The sequence below is a fragment of the Pyrgilauda ruficollis genome, unplaced genomic scaffold, assembly GCF_017590135.1.
Source record: "Pyrgilauda ruficollis isolate IOZ18807 unplaced genomic scaffold, ASM1759013v1 scaffold7, whole genome shotgun sequence".
NCBI lineage: Eukaryota > Metazoa > Chordata > Aves > Passeriformes > Passeridae > Pyrgilauda > Pyrgilauda ruficollis.
This window is the reverse complement of record NW_024528821.1, coordinates 6,915,493-6,937,772: the sequence shown is the minus strand read 5'-3', so window position 1 is coordinate 6,937,772 and position 22,280 is coordinate 6,915,493. Positions and strand designations below refer to the sequence as shown.

General features: G+C 43.7%; 1 protein-coding gene across 3 annotated transcripts in view; it reads left to right on the top strand.

The window, feature by feature from the left end:
• NRK (Nik related kinase) overlaps nt 1-22,280 on the top strand; it is an 89,455-nt gene that overhangs the window by 45,681 nt on the left and 21,494 nt on the right. The window contains exons 10-20 of one of the 3 annotated variants that reach the window (XM_041485145.1): nt 121-296; nt 2,007-2,079; nt 2,480-2,675; nt 4,009-4,173; nt 4,954-5,109; nt 8,358-8,507; nt 13,691-13,822; nt 14,792-14,859; nt 15,939-16,054; nt 18,445-18,542; nt 18,923-19,050. In XM_041485145.1, coding sequence (XP_041341079.1) covers nt 121-296; nt 2,007-2,079; nt 2,480-2,675; nt 4,009-4,173; nt 4,954-5,109; nt 8,358-8,507; nt 13,691-13,822; nt 14,792-14,859; nt 15,939-16,054; nt 18,445-18,542; nt 18,923-19,050 — 1,458 coding nt within the window. Of the gene's footprint in view, nt 1-120; nt 297-2,006; nt 2,080-2,479; nt 2,676-4,008; nt 4,174-4,950; nt 5,110-8,357; nt 8,508-13,690; nt 13,823-14,791; nt 14,860-15,938; nt 16,055-18,444; nt 18,543-18,922; nt 19,051-22,280 lie in introns of all 3 variants that reach the window. The other 2 variants (XM_041485144.1, XM_041485146.1) reach the window with 2 other exon arrangements.

Here is a 22,280-nt window from a genome sequence, read left to right as displayed (position 1 = left end):
CTCTTGGTTCCTATGTAGAAGGAAACCTTGCAAAGTTAGTGCTTTCCTCCACTCAGGTAGTGCTTGGTCTGCGAGCTGAAAAGGATTATTGGTCTTTCTCCACTGTTGTGTCTTTTTCAGGTCAAAGAAGTTCCTAAATTTTGTTGAGAGCTGCCTTGTAAAGCATTATTTGCACCGTCCCTCCACGGAGACCCTGCTGAAGCATTCCTTCATCCGCGACATGCAGAACGAGCGGCAAGTGCGCATCATGCTGAAGGACCACCTGGACAGGACAAGGAAGAAAAAAGGAGAAAAGGGTAACATGGCAAAACCAAAATAAAGGACACTTCAGAGAGCGTGTCCTCTTCAGATTTTGGCAGCAGAGCACAAGGCAGATGCAGCTGAAATACTAGAACCAAGAAAATTGAGAAAGCATTGTCCTTGATAGTGGGGTCATTTTGAAAATTTCTTTTTTGAAGCCTGGGTCCTTAATGGTGTTTTAGTGCTAAAGTCCTTGGAACCTTGAGTTACTGAGAGCAGCCCTGGTGCTAGCAGGGAGCAAGGACTCCAAGTGAAGTCTGGGTCTCTGCTTTCTTGAGCAGTGCTCCACAAGTGTTTCCTGGTCTCTCAGTTCATATTTCTGTCCCAGATCCAATTGATTTCCTGTTGGATCTCCATTTAATTTTGTCTTGTGAGTTCTTTGGGTGCAGCACTCTTTAAGTGTTTTGAAATGTGCACAAAAGAAGACCTCCAAGCTCCAGTAAAATACAGATGTTACAATGAATCACTTCCTTTACAGCTTGTATGAACAAAATTTGTTCCAAATGCCAGCCTTACCCGTCAGAGCAAAAGCTGGAGGAAGCAGTGCAGGAATTGGGGTGATACTTGTGAAAATGCCTGTGCATGGCAGACTAAGGGCTGTGCAAAGGGGACAGAGACACGTGGCCTGTTGACCAACAACCCTGCCCTCTCTCCCCTTTGCCCTTCAGCATGTTTTATACTGCCAGAAATGCTGTGAGGATCAGGGACTGTGAGAGCAAACTGGGAAAGCACTATGGTGTTGGAAGGCGTCTTATAAATGCTCTGATTTGACAACAGGAATATTTGCATCTAAAATGAAATTGCTGTTGCAAAGTAGATTTACTGACTCCAGTAGTAGGTGCAAATTCTGCCACCTCTTTCAGCTATTAATCTCAAAGCACACAGAAATGGAAAGATAGTGAGCTGGAATTTCTCACAAATGCCCTTGGGAGGGGTGGAGGAGTGCAAAGATGTAATTTCTTCATAAATAGTTATATTTTGACCTGAAAATACTATTTTTAATCAAAACTCCTCTGAAAAGGAGAATAGTGTAGAATTGCCAGACTACACGCTTCAAAATAGTAACTTCAAAAAAAATGAAGTGACAATTTAGCATGTAATACAGCCAACAATGCAGGGCAGGACCAGTTTGAAATTATCCTGTAAAAACTGCCTTCATGTGAGTCTTGAAGAGGACTTTAAAACTGTGGGCCAGCTTTTAAAACATTGTGCTAAAACTAGTATTAGTTTTTGTTTCCTTGTTTGCTTAATTAATATTCCCTTTGATACAAAAGGAAACCTGGATTTGCTGGTGGCCTCAGCATAGCCATGACAGCAGAGCAGGGCAGTGCAAGCTGTTATGTCCTGTCTAAATGTCTTTTTGAAAGCCCCTCTGCTGGTGGTGCTGTGGGGGTTGGCTTTCTCTGTGGGTTTAGCCTAATTTGTTTCAGATTATGGAAGTAGGTTAGTTTTGCAAAACCAATACAGTCAGTCATGGGAAAAGGTGGGTGTGTGTAAAGGGGCTGCCCTGAATCATTATCTGAACTAGATTTTGAATTATGTACATGGATATTTTGCCTTCCCTCAGCCTCCCTCTACAACATGTGACTTTTAAATTCCAATTCCTCCTTAGCCTGTCGTTCAGGCTGAATGCTCAGAAATAAAAATCAAGATCAAATCTTAAATAACAGCATCCTCCTCTGGTGTTTGTTTATTCTCTTTTTTAGAAGAAACGGACTATGACTACAGTGGAAGTGAGGAGGAAGATGATGAGCTGAATGAAGATGAAGGAGAACCAAGGTTAATTTTATTACTGAAATAGAAAATTTGACTGCCCAAGCTGTTCTCATTGAAGGCAGCTCTCCTCAGCCAGAACAGCTTTCTTAACTTGCTCTGAATCCCTGATCTCTTGGGTCCCCTTTGGTAGCTTTAACTGTTTTGTAGCTGTCAAACATAACTGCTGAGTATAAAATGTCTATAATAAGCTGCTTTAGTTTCCTTGCAGCAGTGGGGGAACTCTCAAATGAAGGACCCAATAATCAGCTCCAGGCTGGTTTGTAGCACACCAAGTGCGGCTGTAGAGTCAACTGCTGGAGATACATCATGATTTGCTAACACAGTGCAACAAAAATTCTCAAAGCACATATATTCTCTCTTTAGTGCTATGTTTTGTCATGTAGAAACCTCCTCTTTGTTTCAGCTCCATAGTTAATCTCCCGGGGGAGTCAACTCTCCGCCGTGAGTTTCTGAGGCTGCAGCAGGAGAACAAGAACCGTTCCGACCCTCACCGGCAGCAGCAGCAGCTCAAGGACCAGGAGAAGTACAAGAAGCAGCTGCTGGCAGAGCGGCAGAAGCGCATCGAGCAGCAGAAGGAGCAGAGGAGGAGGCTGGAGGATGTAGGGGGCTGGCTTGTGCTGTTATTTCATGTCTCATCACAAATGAAAAACGTGCCTGTAGGGAGTAGGCTTGGCAGGGCAAGAGGGCTGTGTTAAATTGTCAGCTCAGCCTGGATCGTAGTCTGGCACCTTGGGAGACCTGTGTCACTTTTGAACACAGAACACAGGTTTTAGATGGGCTCTGTCCTTTCCTGCTGATAACCTGCCCTGAGCTCTGTGAGCAGAAGGGGAAGGGTATTTTGCTTGGGTGGGTTTGGTGGTGGTAGCCCTGGCAGATGGGATGAGAGATCCCCATTTCTTCCTCTTATGTATTTCCCAGTTTGTAGTCTGTTGGTCTGATCCAGAGTCTTGGCCCTGCTTTTATTTAAGATATTAAAAGACAGCTAATTGCCTTTTCAGTTGCCTTTTCTGTCTTAAAGGCAGAGCTAAATCATAAAATCACAGAACCATTAAGGCTGGAAAAGAACTCTAGGATCCAGTCCAACCATTAACCCAGCTGAATGTCCACCACTATATGTTGGTGCTAAGTGCCATGTCCACATACTTTCTTTAACACTTGCAGGAGAGGTGGTTCCATCTCTTCCCTGGGTAGTCTGTTCCAGTGCTTGACCAGCCTTTCAGTGAACAAATTTTTCCTAATATCCAATCTAAACCTGCCATGGCACCACTTGTTTGTTACCTGGGAGAAGAGCCTGACCCCCACCTGGCTACAACCTCCTGTCAGGGAGTTGTGCAGAGCAATAAGGTCCCCCCTGAGCCTCCTTTCCTCCAGGCTGAACACCCTCAGCTCCCTCAGCTGCTCCTCATCAAACCTGAGCTCCAGACTCCTCCACAGCTCAGTTGCCCTTCTGTGGACACACTCCAACCCCTCAATGTCTCTTTTGCAGTGGCACAACACAAAAATCACCAACGTCTCTTCTCTTGAGTATCTGACAAAACTCAAGCATTGTGTGAACACTTCAGAGCTGACATCTGTGCAGCACAGTGCTGCTCCAGCAAAATGGGAACACTGTGGGAAAAAAACCCCTTCTTTCTTGAATTGTTGGGAAGACATTTGTCATTACATTAGTCTGTTCAGGGAGATCTCACGTGCCTCATAAATAACAGGTCTGCCCTGGGCTGCCAAAAGGGCAGAGGTTTCACTTCAGGTTTGGCAGTCACGGTGGTGGCAGCTTGTCCCTGCCAACTTTTGCTCTGTGGTGTGTCAGGTGGCCCCCCTTTGGTGACTGCAGAGCAGGAAATTTGCCTTGTGATTTATGAGCCCTGGCATGAGTAATTGGTGGTCACTAAAGTAAAGTAACATAAGCAATGTTATTCCCTGGCTTTCTTCCAGCACCAGAGGCGAGAGCAGGAGCTACGAAGGCAGCAGGAGTGTGAGCAGAGGTGGCCAGAGGTGAAAGTCAGTCAGAGGAAAGAGGAAAGGGGTAAAGAAGACAAAAGGGCTGTGGAAGATGAATACTTCATAGTAGATGGACAGAGGAAGTTAGAAAAGAAGCAGGTATGAAGAGGGTGCTTGCTGGCAGCAGTTTGCAGCTCCCTGTTCTGTATCTGATGTCTCTCTCAGTTCTCCTGAGGGTGTTCCCATCCTCTGAGTCATGGACCAAGGAGGGACTTCACTAATGCATTTACTGCCTCTTGTTCTCAGATTCAGCCTTCCTTTGAGTTAACTTCCTTTTGTTAACTTCCAGCCTTCCTTTGAGTTAACTTAGATGTTACTGAGTCACCCTCCATATCTACAGCAGAGACACTGCCTCTCCCACTTTTGTCCCTGCTGTTTCTCTCTGCTGAACTGGTCTGATTGAAATTCCTTTACCTGGAAAGCTTCCAGCATCAGCTAAACCTATGCTTAAATCTCCAGTCCCCATTTTGCATTCATGTAGTAACCAGGACCATTTCTTTTTCACAAAAAACAATGGAGCAGAGGTTAATATTAATGCTGAACTGTCATTATCAAGTCTGTCACCTTGACCACAATATTTTCTGTTTCAGCTGCAAATTGATTTGTAATCAAACAGAAGCATGCAGTGTTTGATTAAAGACCTCTAGTTCTAGTAAAAGTAAAAAGAACAAATACTATTTTCTGACCTGCTGTCTAAAAAGCCAAGCAGTGTTTGGTGCCACTTTATTCTTCCTGTTGCTCGGGGTTCTGACTCTTCTGTCAGCCCTGCTGGAATTGTGGTCACTTTGTTCTTTGAAAAGCCACTATTTCCAGCAGGCAACTTGGTTGTCCTCCAAGGCATCATTGTCTCTGAAGTTCATCACTCTCTGCTTTCAGAAGATGGAGGATGTGCAGCACAACAGGAAGATGCACAGAACCCTCCCCAAGGATCAGACACAGCTGCTGTCTCTCCAGCATGACCACAAGCAGAAGAAGGAGCCTTCCCAGAGTTCAAATGCAGGAGTGCACCCTCCATCAAGCAGCACAAGCAAAGAGGTACTGTCTTGGCCAGGGCAGCATTTTGGTGCTTTGTAGTTTATGATGCTGTAGGAATGAAGCGGAGAGCAGAGATTTTTAAACCTACATCTGGAGCTTGACCTCTCTTTCTACACACTTATGCTACAGTTTTCAGTTTCCTTTAATATTCAGAGGATAAGGAAAGGAAGAATTGTTCTGTCACTTCTGTTTGAGTTGAGAGAAGAGTTTGATTGGTGAGTGGAGAAATGAGGTTCTGGTCAATAGGTGTCATTCCCTTGTCTTTCACAGAGGTATGAAATAAGGTAATACCACCTGAGGTTTAATAGAGGTCTTTGCCTGATGTTAGGGTTCACAGAATTGACCCAGGCACAGAACAGCACCCTGCCTCCTGAGCACAGATCTCTGTGCCCCAGCAAGCAGGCTGTGATGCCTTGTCTTGGTTTTTATGTCCCAGGATAAGGTTTGATGGATCAGGGTTAGCCACATATAGTCAGCCTGTACTGTAATCCATTTTCCTCCTCTGCTAACTATGACAGCATTTCTCCCCACCAGCTCATTCTGGTCACTGTCACCATGTAATGAAAAGCTCTGGGTCCAGTTCCGTGTTATCTCCTCATTTCTAGCATGCTTTTTTTTATAATCCCAACTGGTTAACCCAGTTCTACAGCTGGTGTGTGATTTGTTGTGTCACTATAGTCTGGGTCAAAATCTCAGCAGCTCACAGGTGCCTCCTCAGTAGAGGAGTGGATCTGATGTTCTCTGCAGTGATGGCAAAGTATCTTCCCAAAATGCCCAAAGAGAGGCATGAGGAGAGCTCATGTAAATAGGAGAAATGTAGGGCAGCTTCTTAACACCTTGCTGCTGTCATCTTTGTCATCATCTTCTGTGTGTGTTCTGCAGCTATTCCCTGAGCTGAAATGTCCTGTATTGATAAATAGTTAAAATGTGACTGCTAGCATTGGTGAAATGATGAATTTCAGTAACTGAATAGAGTCTGCAAACAGCCAAGCAGCAGCATGAAGTTAGGAAAACAACAGATACTAAGCTCCTCGTTAAAGGAGCAGTTTGTGAAAACGAGAGTAATTCTGTTTGAAGTACAACCTAACTGTCAAAACCACAAATGCCCTGGTTCTAAATGCTTTATTGTACTGACTGATTAAGCAAATCGTTACTGAAATTTGAATTAACTGCTCTTGAAATCAGTATTTGTTTGATGATGGAGGGCTGGGTCTCATTCCAGCTGAGGAGCAAATTGAGTGTGCACAGAGAAGTAAGCTGCTTTTTCTAAATACACAACATCAAAGTTAACAGAAAAGCTTTGCCTTTTCTAGGCCTTTAGTGGGTGAAAATGCAACTCTGATGATTAATTTTACTGTAGTTAGAAGACAAAAAACCGAAAAAATACTGTCTTAGATACTCATCTCTTGTTTTGGCATGTGTTTTGTAAATGACTCCTTGATACCAAAATGAAGTGTGTTACAGAATTTAGTGTGCAGTCACTGTTAACTTTTAATTTAGTGTAATTAGTTGCAGATTAGTTGCTTTTTAGGTTCACAGCATGAGACTTTTGTCATTATGGCTAAAATAATAGGTTTGAGTTTTAAGGATATTGTACAATATTATTTACTTAATCTCAGAACTTCTTGGAAGTCACAGATCCTTCCACTAAATTGATAATTGATGGTACTGGGTTGCCTTCTTTGGTTGAGGCTTCTTTGTCAGCAGTTATAACTATTTGGAATGATCTAAAAATATTTTAGAGTTGTAACTGTTTTTAACAGGGATAAGTCAGTGATTTTGCTCCTGTTGAGAGGGACCTGCATGGGGACAGTGGTAGCCTACTCAAGAATGAGCATGTTTGTACTTCTTAGGGCTCCCATTTCTAGAACCAATCATCTATACACACAAGGGCTCAGGAATTATTGTTTCATTGAGACATTAAAAACACACAAAAAATCCTAAAGCCCTCCAAAGCCTCAAGTTTAATGTTTGGGGATGCAGATACCTCTCTTGGGAGTTCCTTGCATTTGCCATTGTGTTTATCCTGTCCCCAGCAGGTCAGGACAATTTTCCCCTGCACATCTGTGCCCAGATGTGAGCTCACTCTGTTCTGAGTCTGGTCCCACCAGCACCAGAGTGAAGGAGCTGGGAGGCAGACTCCAAGCTAGCTCAGTGCCTGGATGGGGTTGGCATCAATTCTGGAAGCCCAAAGTGTCACCTGCATGAGTTTGCATCTGGACCATAAAGCCTTTCATGCCAGCTCCCCTTGGGCACAGAGCTGGGGGGTGAACTATCTTCTCTGGCTTTTACATTTTCTTCCTTGCTTATGGTAAAATTTGCCTTTCATTATTGCGAGTTGCAGGTAATGAAAATGTGGCCTCAAGAGTGTGTTCACTGGAGCTAGAATTTCATGGTGTTTGGCTGTGGTTACGTGTTTTAGTAAGGGGTGGGTTTTTTTAGGTTTTGGTCTTCTTTTTTTCCACAGTGAGACAAAGTGGAATAATTTTCTGTGTCCTCAGCAGTTTCTAGGCTGTGCTAAGAATATGCTTACCTTTCTGATACAGGCATAAACACCCAGACATAGTGAGAGATACTGTTAAGAATGCCCACCCTGACACAGATAACAGGGCATTTTTATGGCATTAATCTCTAGTTTACTGTGTAGAGTTGTTTCCAGGCTGTTGAATCAGAGGATATGCTAAAGATTTACATTAGAGAATGGGAATTAGTCATGTTGAACAGAATTGAAAAGCATAGCGGGGTCAAAACCACAGGATAAAGACTTTTGTAATGAGCAATGCCCTCAGGAAATTTATTCCTTCTAGATCATGTTCTTTAGTTTTTCTCACAAGTAACATACCAAAAGACAGAGTGTTGAAAATGTTTTAAGGTGGAAAGCAACTGCAGTAATGTCAATGCTGTGGAAGGGGGTAATTAATGCACAGCAAAACAGGCTGCATGTTGTCAAAGATAAGTAAGTATAGACAGATGATTCCTCCCAGCTAAAATCCCAGCCTGCAGCCAAAGGAGTGGCCTAGAATACAGCAGATGGAAACCCAGGCCCTTCTCCTTGCTGCAGTTGGAGACTTGATGGAGAAGGAAGGGCTGCAAATGGAGAGGAAATGGTGGTTTGTGCTGTGCCAGGGCTGTTCTCCTTGGTGGGGAGGTCCATCAGAGGTGGTGTGCTCTGTGCTGCCGTGGGACAGCACCCAGCCCACAGACCTGGGGCTCTCTGTGCAATGTGCTGCTGCTTTTGTCCTTCCCAGGCCGAGGACCGAGCCAAGAAGAGTGACAGCGTGCAGCCCTCCCTGTGGCCAGCGGCGCTGGGACACGAGGCCACCGCGCAGGCCAGGATGGGATCCGGGAGCAGCTCCAGCCCCTGCACCCCTGCCCCACAGAGAGCCCTGCTAGTGCAGGTACTGCACAGCCTGCGGAGGAGGGCAGGGCTGGTTCTGGGCAGGACAGGCTGCAGAGGAGGATGGGTGACTGGTGGCAGCTCAGCTGCTTTCAGAGTGTCACGCTGCCTCACCAAGCAGCAATGTGGGCCTCTGTGCTTCTTTGAGCATACCCGCAATTGTGGGTTATTACTATGAGATCAGCTTGCATTATCCTAAATGTTTCTTAAACTCATTGTGGATTTTGCTTGGCATGAGCTTCAGGTGAACATCCTGCAGGAAAGGTCACAGAGTCATAGGATGGTTTGGGTCAGAAGGGACCTCTAAGAGTCACTTAGCCAAATCTCCCTGTCATGAGCAGGGACATTTTCACCCAGATCAGGTTGCTCAGAGCCCTGTCCAGCCTGGTTGTGAATGTTTCCAGAAATGGGGCATGTGCAGCCTCTCTGAGCAACCTTCTCTGGTGTTGCACCACTCTCATCATAAGAATTTCTTTCCTTGCTTTCCTAAAATTCAGGGTTCTGACTTTACCCTCTGCCTGAGCCATATCCCTCAGGACTATGAACTCCATCAGTGTGTGATTACTGCAGCCCCAGCTGCCTCCAGCCCTGAATTCACTGATTAGCTCCCCAATTAGTGTTTGGTGACCCTCAGGACCAGTATTGCATCCCCCCTGGCAGGGCTGCCTATCACCTGGCTGGAAAAGTTAACCTCTGTGCATTCCAGGACTCTGCTGGATTGCCTTCAGCTCACTGTGCTGCTTTCCCAGCAGATACCAGAGTAGCTGAAATTCCCCAGCAGGAGGATCTGGGGAAGCAGCTCTCCCCTATCCTGATTTGGCTTGTGCCCTGGAGCGAGTCTCAGAGTCTGAGAGTCTGGGAGGTGGATAATAGCTGGCTCTTAGTGTCTCTGAGTCAAAGCCTCCCTGGGCCTTTCCTCTTCAGGTTGCTTTGCTGTTTGGTGGTGATGGAAAAATCACCAGAAACAGATGTTGTGAGCAGAAGGGCCTCATTTCACCTGATAGCTTTTACCTGGAAAAATATTTATGTTTATGTTCTCACATCCTTTTTTTCCAGGACCTTTTTGTTGTTTCAAGTCACAAGTATGTAAGTGGGCTGAGTTGATGGCCTGGCTTGCAGCACCAAATCACTGGAGAGCTATTGCAAGGTCTACAAGAAGGACATTTGTAGCTTAGCCTTGGGCAGAGGCTGGCAGCTTCCCTGAGGCAAATATTTCAGCCCTGTGATGGCAGTGGGAGCATCCATATGTATGGCTGGGCATTTGGGATTCTGCAGGAGTACAGTGGCTGTACAGAGGATAGTCTTGCCCTGCTTAGGTACCACTCCTGGGATGAGAGGCTGCTTCACCTGGGACAAGTGATCATTCCTCTGCACCCTGTCAGTGCTTTCCTGTTCTGTAGCACCTCTCCGAGCTGCTGAGGGGAATGGTGAGGAATGAAGTATTTACCAACTTCTTTCACATTTCTTGATGGAGACTACACTACAAAAAATATGTGCTGTTTAGAGTGATGGTGTTACTTAAGGATAATAGCAGCAAGTGATGCACAGTGGTTGCTGTGTGATTTCAGTCTCTGCTGGGAGGTGCCCTGGTACCCCCTCACAAGGCAGAGCTCCAGCTGACAGTGCATGTGGACAGGGAGAAGCCAATCTGTGCTGCAGCCTGCTGTGTTCACATGGAGTCCACATGAACTTCAGTGGGTAATTTATAAATCCCCTGAAGGGTTATTTTTCCCTTTGCTGGTTGGGAGCAGCTGTTGCTGCTAATGGCAGCATGTTTGGACACACTGCCTGCATTAACTGCATGAGGTGTTCAGGCAATACGAGTGATGGGTCAGGTAGTCACCTGGAGATTAAAAGACACAGAAACATACTTGTGAAATTCAGTATGTGGGTGCCTAGTTGATTTAAAATGAAAGTGAACTGTGGAGTTAAAATGCAAGCTGAATTCATCACAGATGCTGCACAGAAGAACTTCTAGCCAGGTTTGTCAGAGGGGGATCATCTGCCAGCACTGCTCTGCTCAGACAAAAAATTACTTCTTACTTTCAGCAGTCATATTCTGTGAGATCTTGTGGCACATCCTCAATGCCCAAATCTCTCTCAGAATTGTTTCACTGAAAAACTTAACACAGCTCCTGAGGTAAAAGGAGCATGGTTTCTCCATGTCTTACATCCTGTCTGTCTGCTGAGGGAAATGTGAGATCCAGAGTGTACCAATTCCACCTGCTTTGTACCAGGTTTGTGTTTGCTGCAGTACATGGCAGATCTGGCTCTCTGGTTGTGGTGCTGGATGAGCTGTTTTGGACTGCTTGCAGAATTTCACAGAGGCTTCTTGAACAAAGTCACTGAGTCTGATCTTCTGCCCAGCATCTCCTGCTGCCTGACTAGTGGAAAAAATTTAGCTCACGTCTGAAATTAGCTCCATTTTTAATGAACTCTTGGGGTTTTCCTATAGGATTTGCTAGGTAGATATTCGCTGTTGTGTGGGGTGATGTGACTGAATCAGAACAAGAAGTCTAACAATATTACAAGAGGTAGCTGTGTGTAAAGCCATGGAGTGCCCTAGTATCCCAGAGTACCTGCTCAGAAGTTTAAGAAATTCCTTTTCCTTATGCTGTTTCCTAACAACACTTGCACTTAATCTATCTCCTCTGTGTAGATTCAGTTCAAATTAGTAACTTGGGCATCCTCCAAAAAGCAGCACAGCCTCTTTTTAAAACTTCTTGCTTCTAAATGGTTTTAAACTAACTCTAGTAATGAGTCTTTTGTGCTGTATCACCTTATGTTATCATTTTGTGAATCAGTGTTCTTTCCCTTAGCTCAGCTACATGTCCCTTTATGGTTTGAGGACACACAGTAGGCAACACTTTCTCTACCAATGCTTTCTGTGCTTGAGGAGAGCTGCTGTTCTTTAGATATTACTTACAAGGAAAACAATTTAAGGTTCAAATCTCAATAGTTTAGAATCATTGTTAGGTGGAGGGAATTATTTTCCCTATACAAACCTAAGGAGAATATCAAACACTGATTTTAGGGGTTATCTGAGATGGTTTTGGCTTGCTTGTGGAAGCAGGTGTCTGCTCCTGGCTTTGCATAGAGCTGGTGTACTGGGCAGAGTTTGGATTCACTCAGTCACTTATATCATGACTCAGCAAAGCTTATCCATGCTTTTAAACACAAATAGCTTTCTGGTAATCAGCAGGACTCAAAGGCTGGAATTTAAAATGAAATATATGTGTCTTGTTGAAAAAGTGGCGAGGAAAAGAAAATCCTCCTATATTCTGATAATAATACACCTGCTGCAAAACCTGTTTCTATACCTACAATGGATCTCTTCAGGTGAGCACTTTGCTGCTCAAATAATTCTGGTTAACTAAAAACTGTTATTAGAGACAATCTTGTTGGACAAAAAGGTATTTTGAAAGGACATAGATTATGCTACAACTGCTGAAAAAGCTGTTTTCTGTAAAGAGAATCAACAGAATGTATTGTCCCAAAAAGGCAGAAAAATCCCCTGAATAACTAAGTGAACTTCTCAGGACTGGTTTTGGCAGTTGACTTTGCCATACAGGTCTGGGAGGTTGCAATAAGGCATCTTTGACATCTTTTATCTAGTTTTGGAATTATTCCTGTCACTATTTAATTGATGTTGAACACTGTTCCCATGAAATTCAGTCTTGTACAGTTGTAGAGAGTTCATAATCTTATTATCGTCTTGAAAGCTGTGTGAAGTTCTAGTTACTCTGGTTTACTTTTTAGGATGGAGAAACTGGAGAATTTTATGGACTTACCTGATAAATCAATAAAGTACTCATCTGAGTAAATCTTTGGGAAAGTGTACTGCAAGTGCCTCTAGTCTAAGGCGCAGTAACTCAGTTGGGACACAGGAGTTTGAACTCTGACTCAGAAAAAAATTGCCAACTTCATTCTTAGGCCTCCAAGTATTGGAGGTGCTGATCTTGCCATGTGTTTGAGGAAGAGGCACCTTCCAGAGAGCCCTGGCCTAGCATTGCATGGGAGATCAGAGTGGTACAGCTTCAGGCATTTCTCTAATACTTCTTCTATTTCTGTAATATCAAACTGATTCCAGCAGAGCAGAATCTGCCCTGCAGACAGGCCCAGCTCAGACAGAGTTTCTGTGTGCTCTGTCTTGGTCTTGTGTCCAAGAGGATTTCTCATTTCAGGGAGGCAGCACTCTCAGCTGACACATTTAGCTCTGAGTTCCTTCCTCTTTGGCAGACACTGGGGTAGCATATCATCAGAGTGTAGATTTCTTCTTTTACATACGGAAAGAATCAGAGAACCAAATGCTGAATATTATAGCTTAGTTTTGCACTGCTTACTTCTTGTTCCCTTAAAGTGAAGACTTTGTAAGGAAGTAACTTGATTCCTTCCCCTTCCCATGCTGTGACTGGGGTTTTTGCTATCCTAGTGCTCTTATTGGACGCCTGTAGAGATGTTTTAAATACAGGTGGCTGCATTGGGATCACCTGGACTTGACCACCCATGAGGGTGTAATCTGAGCATAATTTCATTCTTTTTTTCTGCATTCTCAAGTTTGATCTTTCTTTCTTTTTTTTTTTTTTCAAGTAATTGAAAAATTTGTTTCGGAGGAGAACCTTGTAATAACTGGAGCACTTAGAATTGTTTGCAGCTGGCAGTTTGCCTCCACTGACTGTGGGTTGGTGGTGGCCATGCAAAGAATAGCTTGGAAGTCAACATCTAAGTAAGGGGAGGTGGGTTCCCACAGTGATTAGACTATGGAAATTCTGCAGTGTCTAGGTTTGAATGAAATGTAGTGACTCCACAGTTTTTTGCATCATCCAGGTAGTTAGTTCCTTGTGCATTACCAGTGACCTATTTGCTCCTCCATAGGTTTAAGAAAGGGGCGTATGTATATCTATAGATGTATATATAGATATATACACAGAGAATAGATTTTTTACTATTTCTTTTTGTTGTACCCTTCACCTTGGGATATTTGTGCCTAACATGCTAACATGCTGGAAATGAATAGCTCACTGCACAGTGAACAAGGTGAGTAGGGCTCTATCCAAACACAATATTCCTGCTACACTTAGTAAATATTTAATCTCCAAGGCAGAACCACTGATCTCTGTTGAGACTGCAACCTGTTAGGTAGGCAGGGAAATGCAATTCACCATGTGTTTTGTTTGTTTCAAGTGTGAGAATTTCCGGGCTAGTAAGGACGTGTACCACAGCAGCTCCCTGTCAGACATGGTGACAGCTCCACTCAGCCCTGGGCAGGATGATGTGTTCTGGTGCACGAGCCACAGCAAAGAGCAGCCCCCAAAGGTGGGTAAAACTTGGGGTGTTTGTCTCCCTTGGGGGTTGATTGCACTGCACTGTGTAGTATCCACCCTCTGCACTTCATGAAACTGAAAATCTCGTTGCTTGTGTATGAACTGGGTCACACTAATCTAGAAAGAGAGATGCAAATTTACAGGGAGCTTGGTGGTGTGGGTTTATGTGTATGTGTATGTCGTAGTTTGACACTGGCCAAAAGCCAGGCACCCATGAAAGCTGCTCACTCACCTTCTTTTGCTCCAAGCTGAGCAGAGAGGGAAAAAATTAACAAAGGGCTCCACTTCTGTAGCCCTCTCCTGCTACCAAAAACATTGCCAAATCAACAGAGTGTATAATATCTGCACACATATAATATCTGCAGGATCTGTGATTGCAGACACACCTCTTTTGTTAGACCAGGTATTTGTAGCAGCCTGTTTGGTGAAAAGGTCTGGCTTGTTGTGGAAAAGCTTGTTAGTGTAGTTGAGGTGATGGTGTATTTCTCTTTCTAACAGAATTTCTAAGAACAAGTCCAAGACTATTTGATCAGGAATTCATATGCCCATGTGTGTATTTATTTCATTACTTTGCACTGGGGGGTGTGTGTCTCATTCCCCAGCCTGTGGTAACAACATAAGGTAATCCACCAGCTGGGGGCATTCAGTGACTGCAGGTGCCTGTCACTGTCTGCTTTAACTGTTGACCAGGAATGATACTGACTCTGAGGAAAGGTGAAAACCTCTTTTTCTCTGTACCCTGATAGATTGCACTGGCTGGGAGCAAACTGGAAGCACCTGCTGCTGACTTGCAGCTTCCAGTGCTGATATCATGGAATACCTCCCCACAGGTCCCACTGAACTGTTGTTCATTTCTGTTGGTTTGTCTTATTTTTTTCACTGATACAGGATAAGCATTAGGTTTATTGACTGAATCTAAAATATCAATAGCAACCTTGAAATGTTTGATTAAATCTTTAAGGTTCCAGAAAGGACAACCTCAAAATTTTACAGCAGGGATCAGCCTGGCCATCAGAGATGCCTTTCAAGGTAAGCTTTAAAGTATTTCATGCTTATAGTAAAACTAAACTTACACTGTATACTTTATACAAATAGACTGTGCTTATACTGTGTTTTATGCTTAAAGTAATTTTTTAATGCTGCTTTATTGTCAATAGGAAAACTGAAGTATCTGGCAGATGCTCCACCTCAGTGCCACTGGCATTGGTTTCAAAGGACAGTCAGGTGTCTGGATGCTTTGGCAAGGGGGGTCTGACCTCAACTCCTTGTACAGGCACTTTCAATTACAGCTTGTGCTGCTTGTTTTGCCTGATAGTAGCTTGAACAGGCAGCTTGTAAATGTATTGTGACAATTTTGGCAGTCTGCCCTTAAGGCTGGTGTACTTTTTTCATATCCCAGGAGAAAAGACCAAGGATGTCTAGAGCTCAGCAGTAAAGGGCAGCCCCCACTGGATGTCTAATCAGGGAACAGAATGGGTTGGAGAGACTGGAAAGTGAAGTAGATCTAGCTGAAAGAACAAAGTGATGTGCAGCATTTCTGATGAGTCAGAGTCAGAAACATCATCTGAAATAACTTTCAAGTGACATCAAGCCCTAAATGCTCCCCACTTGGGAATTACAGGAGGCAAAGCAGAAAAGAAATGTATAAGTAATTGTCAGTGTTACAAATGAGTGACTTCTAGGACTGGGTTTCTGGTTGAGCCACTGGCTTGGCAGTTTATTTTACTGTCCAGTGCATTTCTTTCTCCATTGATAAGTGACTGCTGATGTATCTTCTAGGAAGGTAGTGGAGCAGTTCTCTAGAGTTGTAAAGCCATGAGATTTTGGAATCAGGACTGATACTTGACTCTGAAGAGTCCAAGGGAGATGTAATACAGAAGGATATTTTGTAATGACTTGGGAATCTCTGTAGTGTCCCAGAATGACTGCCCAGAGGAAACTGTCCCCTCCATCATCTCCTCTCACTCCTGGGTGGCCCTGCTTGGAGCAGCAATGAAGATAAACTTTTCTTTATCCAGAGTATGACCTCGTACTGTAACAGCAGGAGCTCTGTTCCAGTCTCTGTTCAGCACACGAGAGTCTCATCTGCTTTTTGTCTTTCTGTTCAGTAACACTCATCAGTCATCCCCTGGGGGACATGCTCTGAAGCTGAGCAGTAGCAGCAGCACTCCTGGCACCAAGCACTGGGAGATGGGACCTCATCAGAGCAGCTGGTCAACCTCAGGTGATTCCTAAGTCAAAGATTCATCAGTCAGAATGTACTAAACTCCTGTCACATGAAATGGTCTCCTGCAGGGTGTCAAGTTCTGCACTGCAAATGGGATAGGTCCTTTTAATGATATTCTCTGGTGAGAGGCTTTTGAAAGCCATCTGGATTTTATGGTCCCATGTTCCTAAAATATAAGTACTTCCTCTTTTGAGTTAGAAGAGTGACTGTGGATATATTTTCAAATGGAAAATTTGAATTGCCTCAATTAAGAATTGGAAAAAAATAATTTCTGTTGCAGTTAGTGACACAATTGAAACTCAGCAGAGCCAACATTCCAGAAATACAGATGTAATTCAATACTGGTATTCACTCATTGGCAAATTCTGCTCTTTGCACTGCCCACTGATAAGACGGATACAGTTGAGCAGTTGAGGTACACTAATATTTCTGCACTCTAATAATGTACTGGCAAAAGGAAGCATAAATCTCTCTCTGCAGCATATTTTGAAATATTTCTCCAGTATTCTTTTATGTGCAGCAAGATAGTGGAATTGAAAAAAAAGGGGCTAAAGAAGTTAAAAGGAAGATAAAACCATCTGATGTAGGCAAAGTACAGCTTAATAATCTCCTTTGCTGTCATTGGCAGTGGTGTAGGAATGCAGCAGCCTGCTCGTGGTTGTGGAGTGCTTTGCAGTACAGATTCTGGTTCCTGAGGTTCTGGCAGATGGGGACATGGAGAAGTGGACAGCTTTTTTCCTCTCTTGCTACTCCTATGGGTGTTTGCTGTGGGTCAGCTGCAGGGCAGTTCTTTTGTAGCCCCTCACAGAGCTCTGGTGTCTCACAAGGCCTTGCATCCAGGTTGGCCACCAAAGACTGGGGATGTGGGGAATCCAAGTTGAAGCAGGGTGGATGCAAAAAATGTTCTGAAACCACCCCAGTGATCTTATGAGGTCATTTATTTTTATATTGAGGTTTACATTGTTCATTTAAAAGCCCTTGATAAACGAGAACAAATTGCTTATTTACTACACTTACACAATCAAGCCAGTTTTGCTTTTACTAGCTACACAGAATAGGAAGCTTTTCTTCAAGAGAAATCCAAAGCACGCTTTAAATTGCTTGAGTTTTGTTTCTTTTTGCTCTTATGTCATTTTGTGTTTGAATAACAGAGTTGAACAACATGCAACACCCCAGCTCAGCTTTGCAGAGTCCATGTGATGTGTAACTCCTGTGCTATTTTGGCATGGGGAAACAAAAATCTCACCAGAAATGGAAAGAATAGAAAACCTCCCTTGTGGTTTAAACTGTCTCCTTGAGTTCTTAAGTGTCATTAAATTACAGCTAGTTCTGGCATATGGCATTTCAGATGGAGTTTGTTGCTTTCCCAAACCCACAGGGATAATGAATTGGAGGAAAGGGCTATAAATACTTTAAAGCTAATAGTTCTGCTGAGTTGCTTAGTTGCTTATTGACCAGTAAGGAATTGTGAGTTTTGAAAGCTTTGCAAAATGGATGAAGACATGAAACCATTGTGACAAAACTAAATTACTGAATCTGAATCCTAATTTGTGTGAGCTTGAATTCTCCCCCTTAACTCACAAGGAGTCCTGTTGGTGACAGTAGGGTAGTCATGGGAGAAACTGCTGAAAAAGGCAAGTGTTGAGCTGGCCAGTGTGTCCCAGGGTAGGATGGGGGGACTTTCCCTCCTTTCCCTTGTGTCAGGGCTTGTGTGCAGAGCATCCCTTCAAGGCTTCTTTTGCTTTTCCCAGTGTTTGCAGGCAGTGGGTGCCCACATTTCACAGGCAGGTTTGCAGTTTAGTGCAGCTGTTTGCCCTCACCCGATTGGGTTTAGATAATCACTTCAGACTGTTTCTGTATAACAGTTTTATGAAAGCCAAATCTTGGCAGCATCTCTCTCCCAGAGGTGTGTAGAGGGGCGCAGGCTCCTGAGCTTTCTTGCTGAGCCCCCTGTGTGCAGTCACAGGAAATATCTGTGGGGCCCTCTGGTGCTGGAGTATGACCAGCAGCTGATGAGGTGACAAGCTGTCTCTCCTCAAGAAGAGGATCAGAGGAAGAGATTAGGATGCCCTCACCTTTTCCCTTGATCTCTTTCCATGGAGCTCTGGCTGATGTGCAGTGGGAATGTGTTGCCAAGGGTTTCGTTTGCTTGTCTTACTCTTGCTGCATTCAAGTGCATCAGTATCAATTTATGTATGTAATATTGCAGCATCTAGAACCACTGGGAAACAAGCAATGAGATTTTCCTTTGCAACAAAGAGAAAAGAGAAGTTTGTTTGCAGAGACCTCTCTGTGCTTTGGGTCCTAGCTATGTGTGCTTGTCTTGCTCTCTCACGTGCTGTATGTACACTTAAAAAAATAAACTTTTGGGGTTTTTTTATCCCCAGGGAATCCAGGACTGGCCAAGGCAGAGAATGTTTTGTCCCAGAACCACGTGCAATTGCATCAGAAACCTGAAAAAGTCTCTCATCCAGGCCAGATTGCAGTAGGTTTTTTTAAATCCACTGATATTTTTGATTTGTCCATGTTTTCACTGAGGGGTCTGTCTGTGCAGACGGCTCTGTTTTGGTGTGTGAGTTTGCTGTCATTCATGAGTCAGCCTGAGGGGTGTGTGAGGCTGGCTCAAGCTCACTGCTCTCAGTCCAGGTCTGACTTGTGTCCAGCTCAGGTCCTCAGCAGAGTGTACAGTTTTGGCTCAAGTCACTTTCCTGTGTGAGGTACCCTGTGATGGACCAACAGAACCAGTTCAGCTTCCTTGTAAAGCTTTTTTGGGGTGGAAGTGACCATAACTGTATATGCTGGGACAGTAAAGTACAGCAGGTGCTTTTTAACAATGGGTTCTTCAGCTGAATTTTCTTTGCTCAGAGTCCAGGCTCCTTTGCCAAGGTGAAGGACAGTGCCAACTCCTTGTTAAAGGCAGCAGATTATTCCTCCTCAAGTGATGAAGGCAGCAGCAGCAGCAGCAGTGATGAAGATGAATCAAACCACACAAGGTTGGCTTGATTATTATTGTTATTAATAATAATAATAATAATATTATTCTTGTTACACACTTCTAAATATCTAGAAAAAGCTGGCATGCCTAAATACTCCCCCTCCTTTGAAGTTACTATCACTCATTTCTGTCAGTTGTAATTAAGCAATTTAATTGCATTTTAATGAACTCCTGGGGGTAAATGTTTGCTCCATCAGATGTGCACAGGGTAGTAATACGCTTTGCTGCCCTGGGACAATGAGGAAATGTCTTGTTTTAACTGGATATACTGGGTAGTGCTTTTATAGGGAATACTTCATATTGATCTACACTTACATGGAATTTTTGAAAGAAAAGAGGAGAGGGAAACAAAACTGTAAAAACTGTATGCCTTCATGACAAATACAGGTTACAGTAGAGAAAACAAGGCAAACATGACCCTTGATTTCACATAGTCTGTTCACTCTGGGATAAATAATTGCTACTGAAAAGTTGATTTCTTCACCAGGGCTGTTTATAAAAAGCAGAGATGCTTTTGTAAATGTGTTGTATTTTTAATTCTGACATTCTGCACGTGGTGTGGTTTCCAGCTGATGCTGTGTCTTGTCCCACTGCTGATCCCACCTGAGCTGTGTCTCTGTAGCTTTCCAGTTTATCTTGCTGGTTTTGTGACTGACATCTTGTGGTGTTCTACCAGTCATGTAAAATGTGTATTCTGCTGAGAAATTGTGGGACAAGAATAGGTTGCTATTCCAAGAGAAGGGAGTCAGGGGGTCGCTTGGCCACCCCTGCTGTTAGGAACAGCAAACAGAAACATTTTTATAGTATTGGTGAATGAAACTTCTGATTTTCTTGCAAAGAGACTTTAGTTCATTCAAATTCTAGGATTTATTTTGAAGTGCATCCCAGGGCCACAGAGCTGTCTGGGATGGGGCTCTTGCTCTTCTGACAGAATTATACATGCAGTTTTGTCAGGTGTCAGGCAGAGATGCCCAGATTTGGAGCATTGTTGGCAAGTTATTGTGTTGGGCTGGTACCAGTCCTTTCCCCTGTGCTGCTCTGAAGAGGTAGAATTTTTGTGCCTGCATATGCTGCTCATTTGCATTTCTGAAGTTCATTTTCAAGGCTGAGATGAGGAGAAAGAATGTTAACAATCTTATTCAGTTATAATCTATTATAATCTTATTATAACAAGCTTATTCAGTGCACCTGAAAGAGCTGACTTTTACTGCAATGCCTTTGTTTTCCTACTGATCTTCTTCCAAACAACTTTATTCTGATCTGTAAAAAGTTTTATTCACTCTAGGTCATAGAATTCATCCTAGACCTCAGAAAGACTCTACATAAAAATATGGATTTGCCCTGTAGCAATGACTTTGCTGTGTAAGTGTCAGATTGCTGTGATCCTTGCATGCTGTATGATTTGAAGGAGTGCTATCACTGCCTTTGGAACTCTGCATTTGTTATTTGCATCTTCTCTGTGTCTGAGATCCACCCATCCTCTGGAGAGGTGCAGTTAGGATGCTCCTTGTCACGTTTACCTTTCTGTGCACTCAGCCATTGCAAGAGCCCCTGTAAAATCATAGGTGCAATCTTGATGTTAGCAAAGTCCCTTCACCTTGGCTGAACATCATTTATATTAAAAGATGCTTCAGGAAGTATATCCTGATTGCTGCCAAGTAAATAGCAAACAGGATATTTGGGCAAGAGGAGTTTCCTATGTTCTTGGATGGATCCTGGTAACCACCCTGAGAAGGCTCCTTTCTGAGGATGCTGGTCTAAGGGATGCTGTGTTTCACCTGTAAAGCAACTTCTGGTCTTGTTTTTCTGTACAGTGAGATGAGCCAGAATTCTTCCTCACACACTCCAGTTTTCTGTTTTTAAGGAGAGAGTATCATTATATAGGATCCAGTGTCTTACCTCCTTGTTTAGCACATCTATTCCATTGATGTTAATTTCTCCTTCTTTATGGAGAGTGCTTCCTCCTCCAGTGCCTGCAGTATGCTCCTAAAACACTGAGTATCCTGGGACTCATTTGTATAGTTCAGTTTCCTCTCTTTGCTCTTTGATAGCTGTTTCCTACCAGCATTTGGACAAGGTGGATGCAGGTGTGTGCTTGGCTAGGAATTACTTGCTCCCTCTCCTAAGTTGGAGGTTGACATTATTTAAGATCAGCTGCTGTTTGCTTCCCTAATAAGAGCACGTCCTGGCATTCACCATTGATCCTAATCCACATCTTGTCATTCCTTCTAAGTTTAGTATGTAAATATTTACCCACTCACACAGAATGGGGAGACAATCCAAAACCAAAAAATAAACAACAGAAAATGCCACAAAAACTTCTACTCCTGCACACCCATCTTAAATCAGTAGGTCTCTCGCCAAACCTTATTTGTTATCGCAGGGGCATCATTTAAAAGAAAAAAAATACATTTCAGTCTGCTACCAGTTGGCACATAGTACTGTAGAGCCCTTCACACTGGCTGAATCCAGTCAGTTTTATAATTACTGGAAAGGAGGCAAAAATGTAATAGGCTTAAATGGATTGCAGTAAAAAAGATATGAGTATAAATAAATAAATGGGATAAATAAATCATTTGAGGTGGAAGTGTGCAGAAATGGGGCCAAGACATGTTTGAAGCGGTTCCACTTGGGTAAAAAAGTTTAAAATTCAAAGATACCTCAGGCAGTGCAGGAGGCAGTGATGTACTGGGAATTCACAACAGACACTTGCCTTGTTTTCACTCTTGCTTTTGCTATCAGCTTTTGATCACTGTTGAGGGTGGGATGCTGGGCTGGGGGGACTCTTGGCCCCAGCCAGTCCAGCAGCTCTTGCTTTCTTCTGTCTCTCTGTGCACTGGGCAATTGTTCTGTGTTTCCTTTTAAAGTGAGGAGGACCATGTTTCAGGGACTGATTCACAGGATGAAATTCCAATGTAGCCTGTCCCAGTAGGCACTGGCAGAGAGGTCCCTGACAGCAGCACATGGCAGAGCAGCTGCTGCTCTCTCTGGAGAGCAGGGTGGCTCATAATTACACCCCACAGGGGAGCGTGTGACAGGAGACAGAAGTTTTGAAGTAGGCACTTCCCAAATGACAGCTTGAGGGACTTGCCTGAGCTATGCAGTGTCTGAAAGATGATGGATGCAGTGCAGGGAGATGAAGGGATGCTCTCTGTCAAGGTGGGAGAGCTTCCTGCTGTGTGTGAGTGGTCCTCAGGCACAAGCCCATTCAGGCAGATCCACAGACTA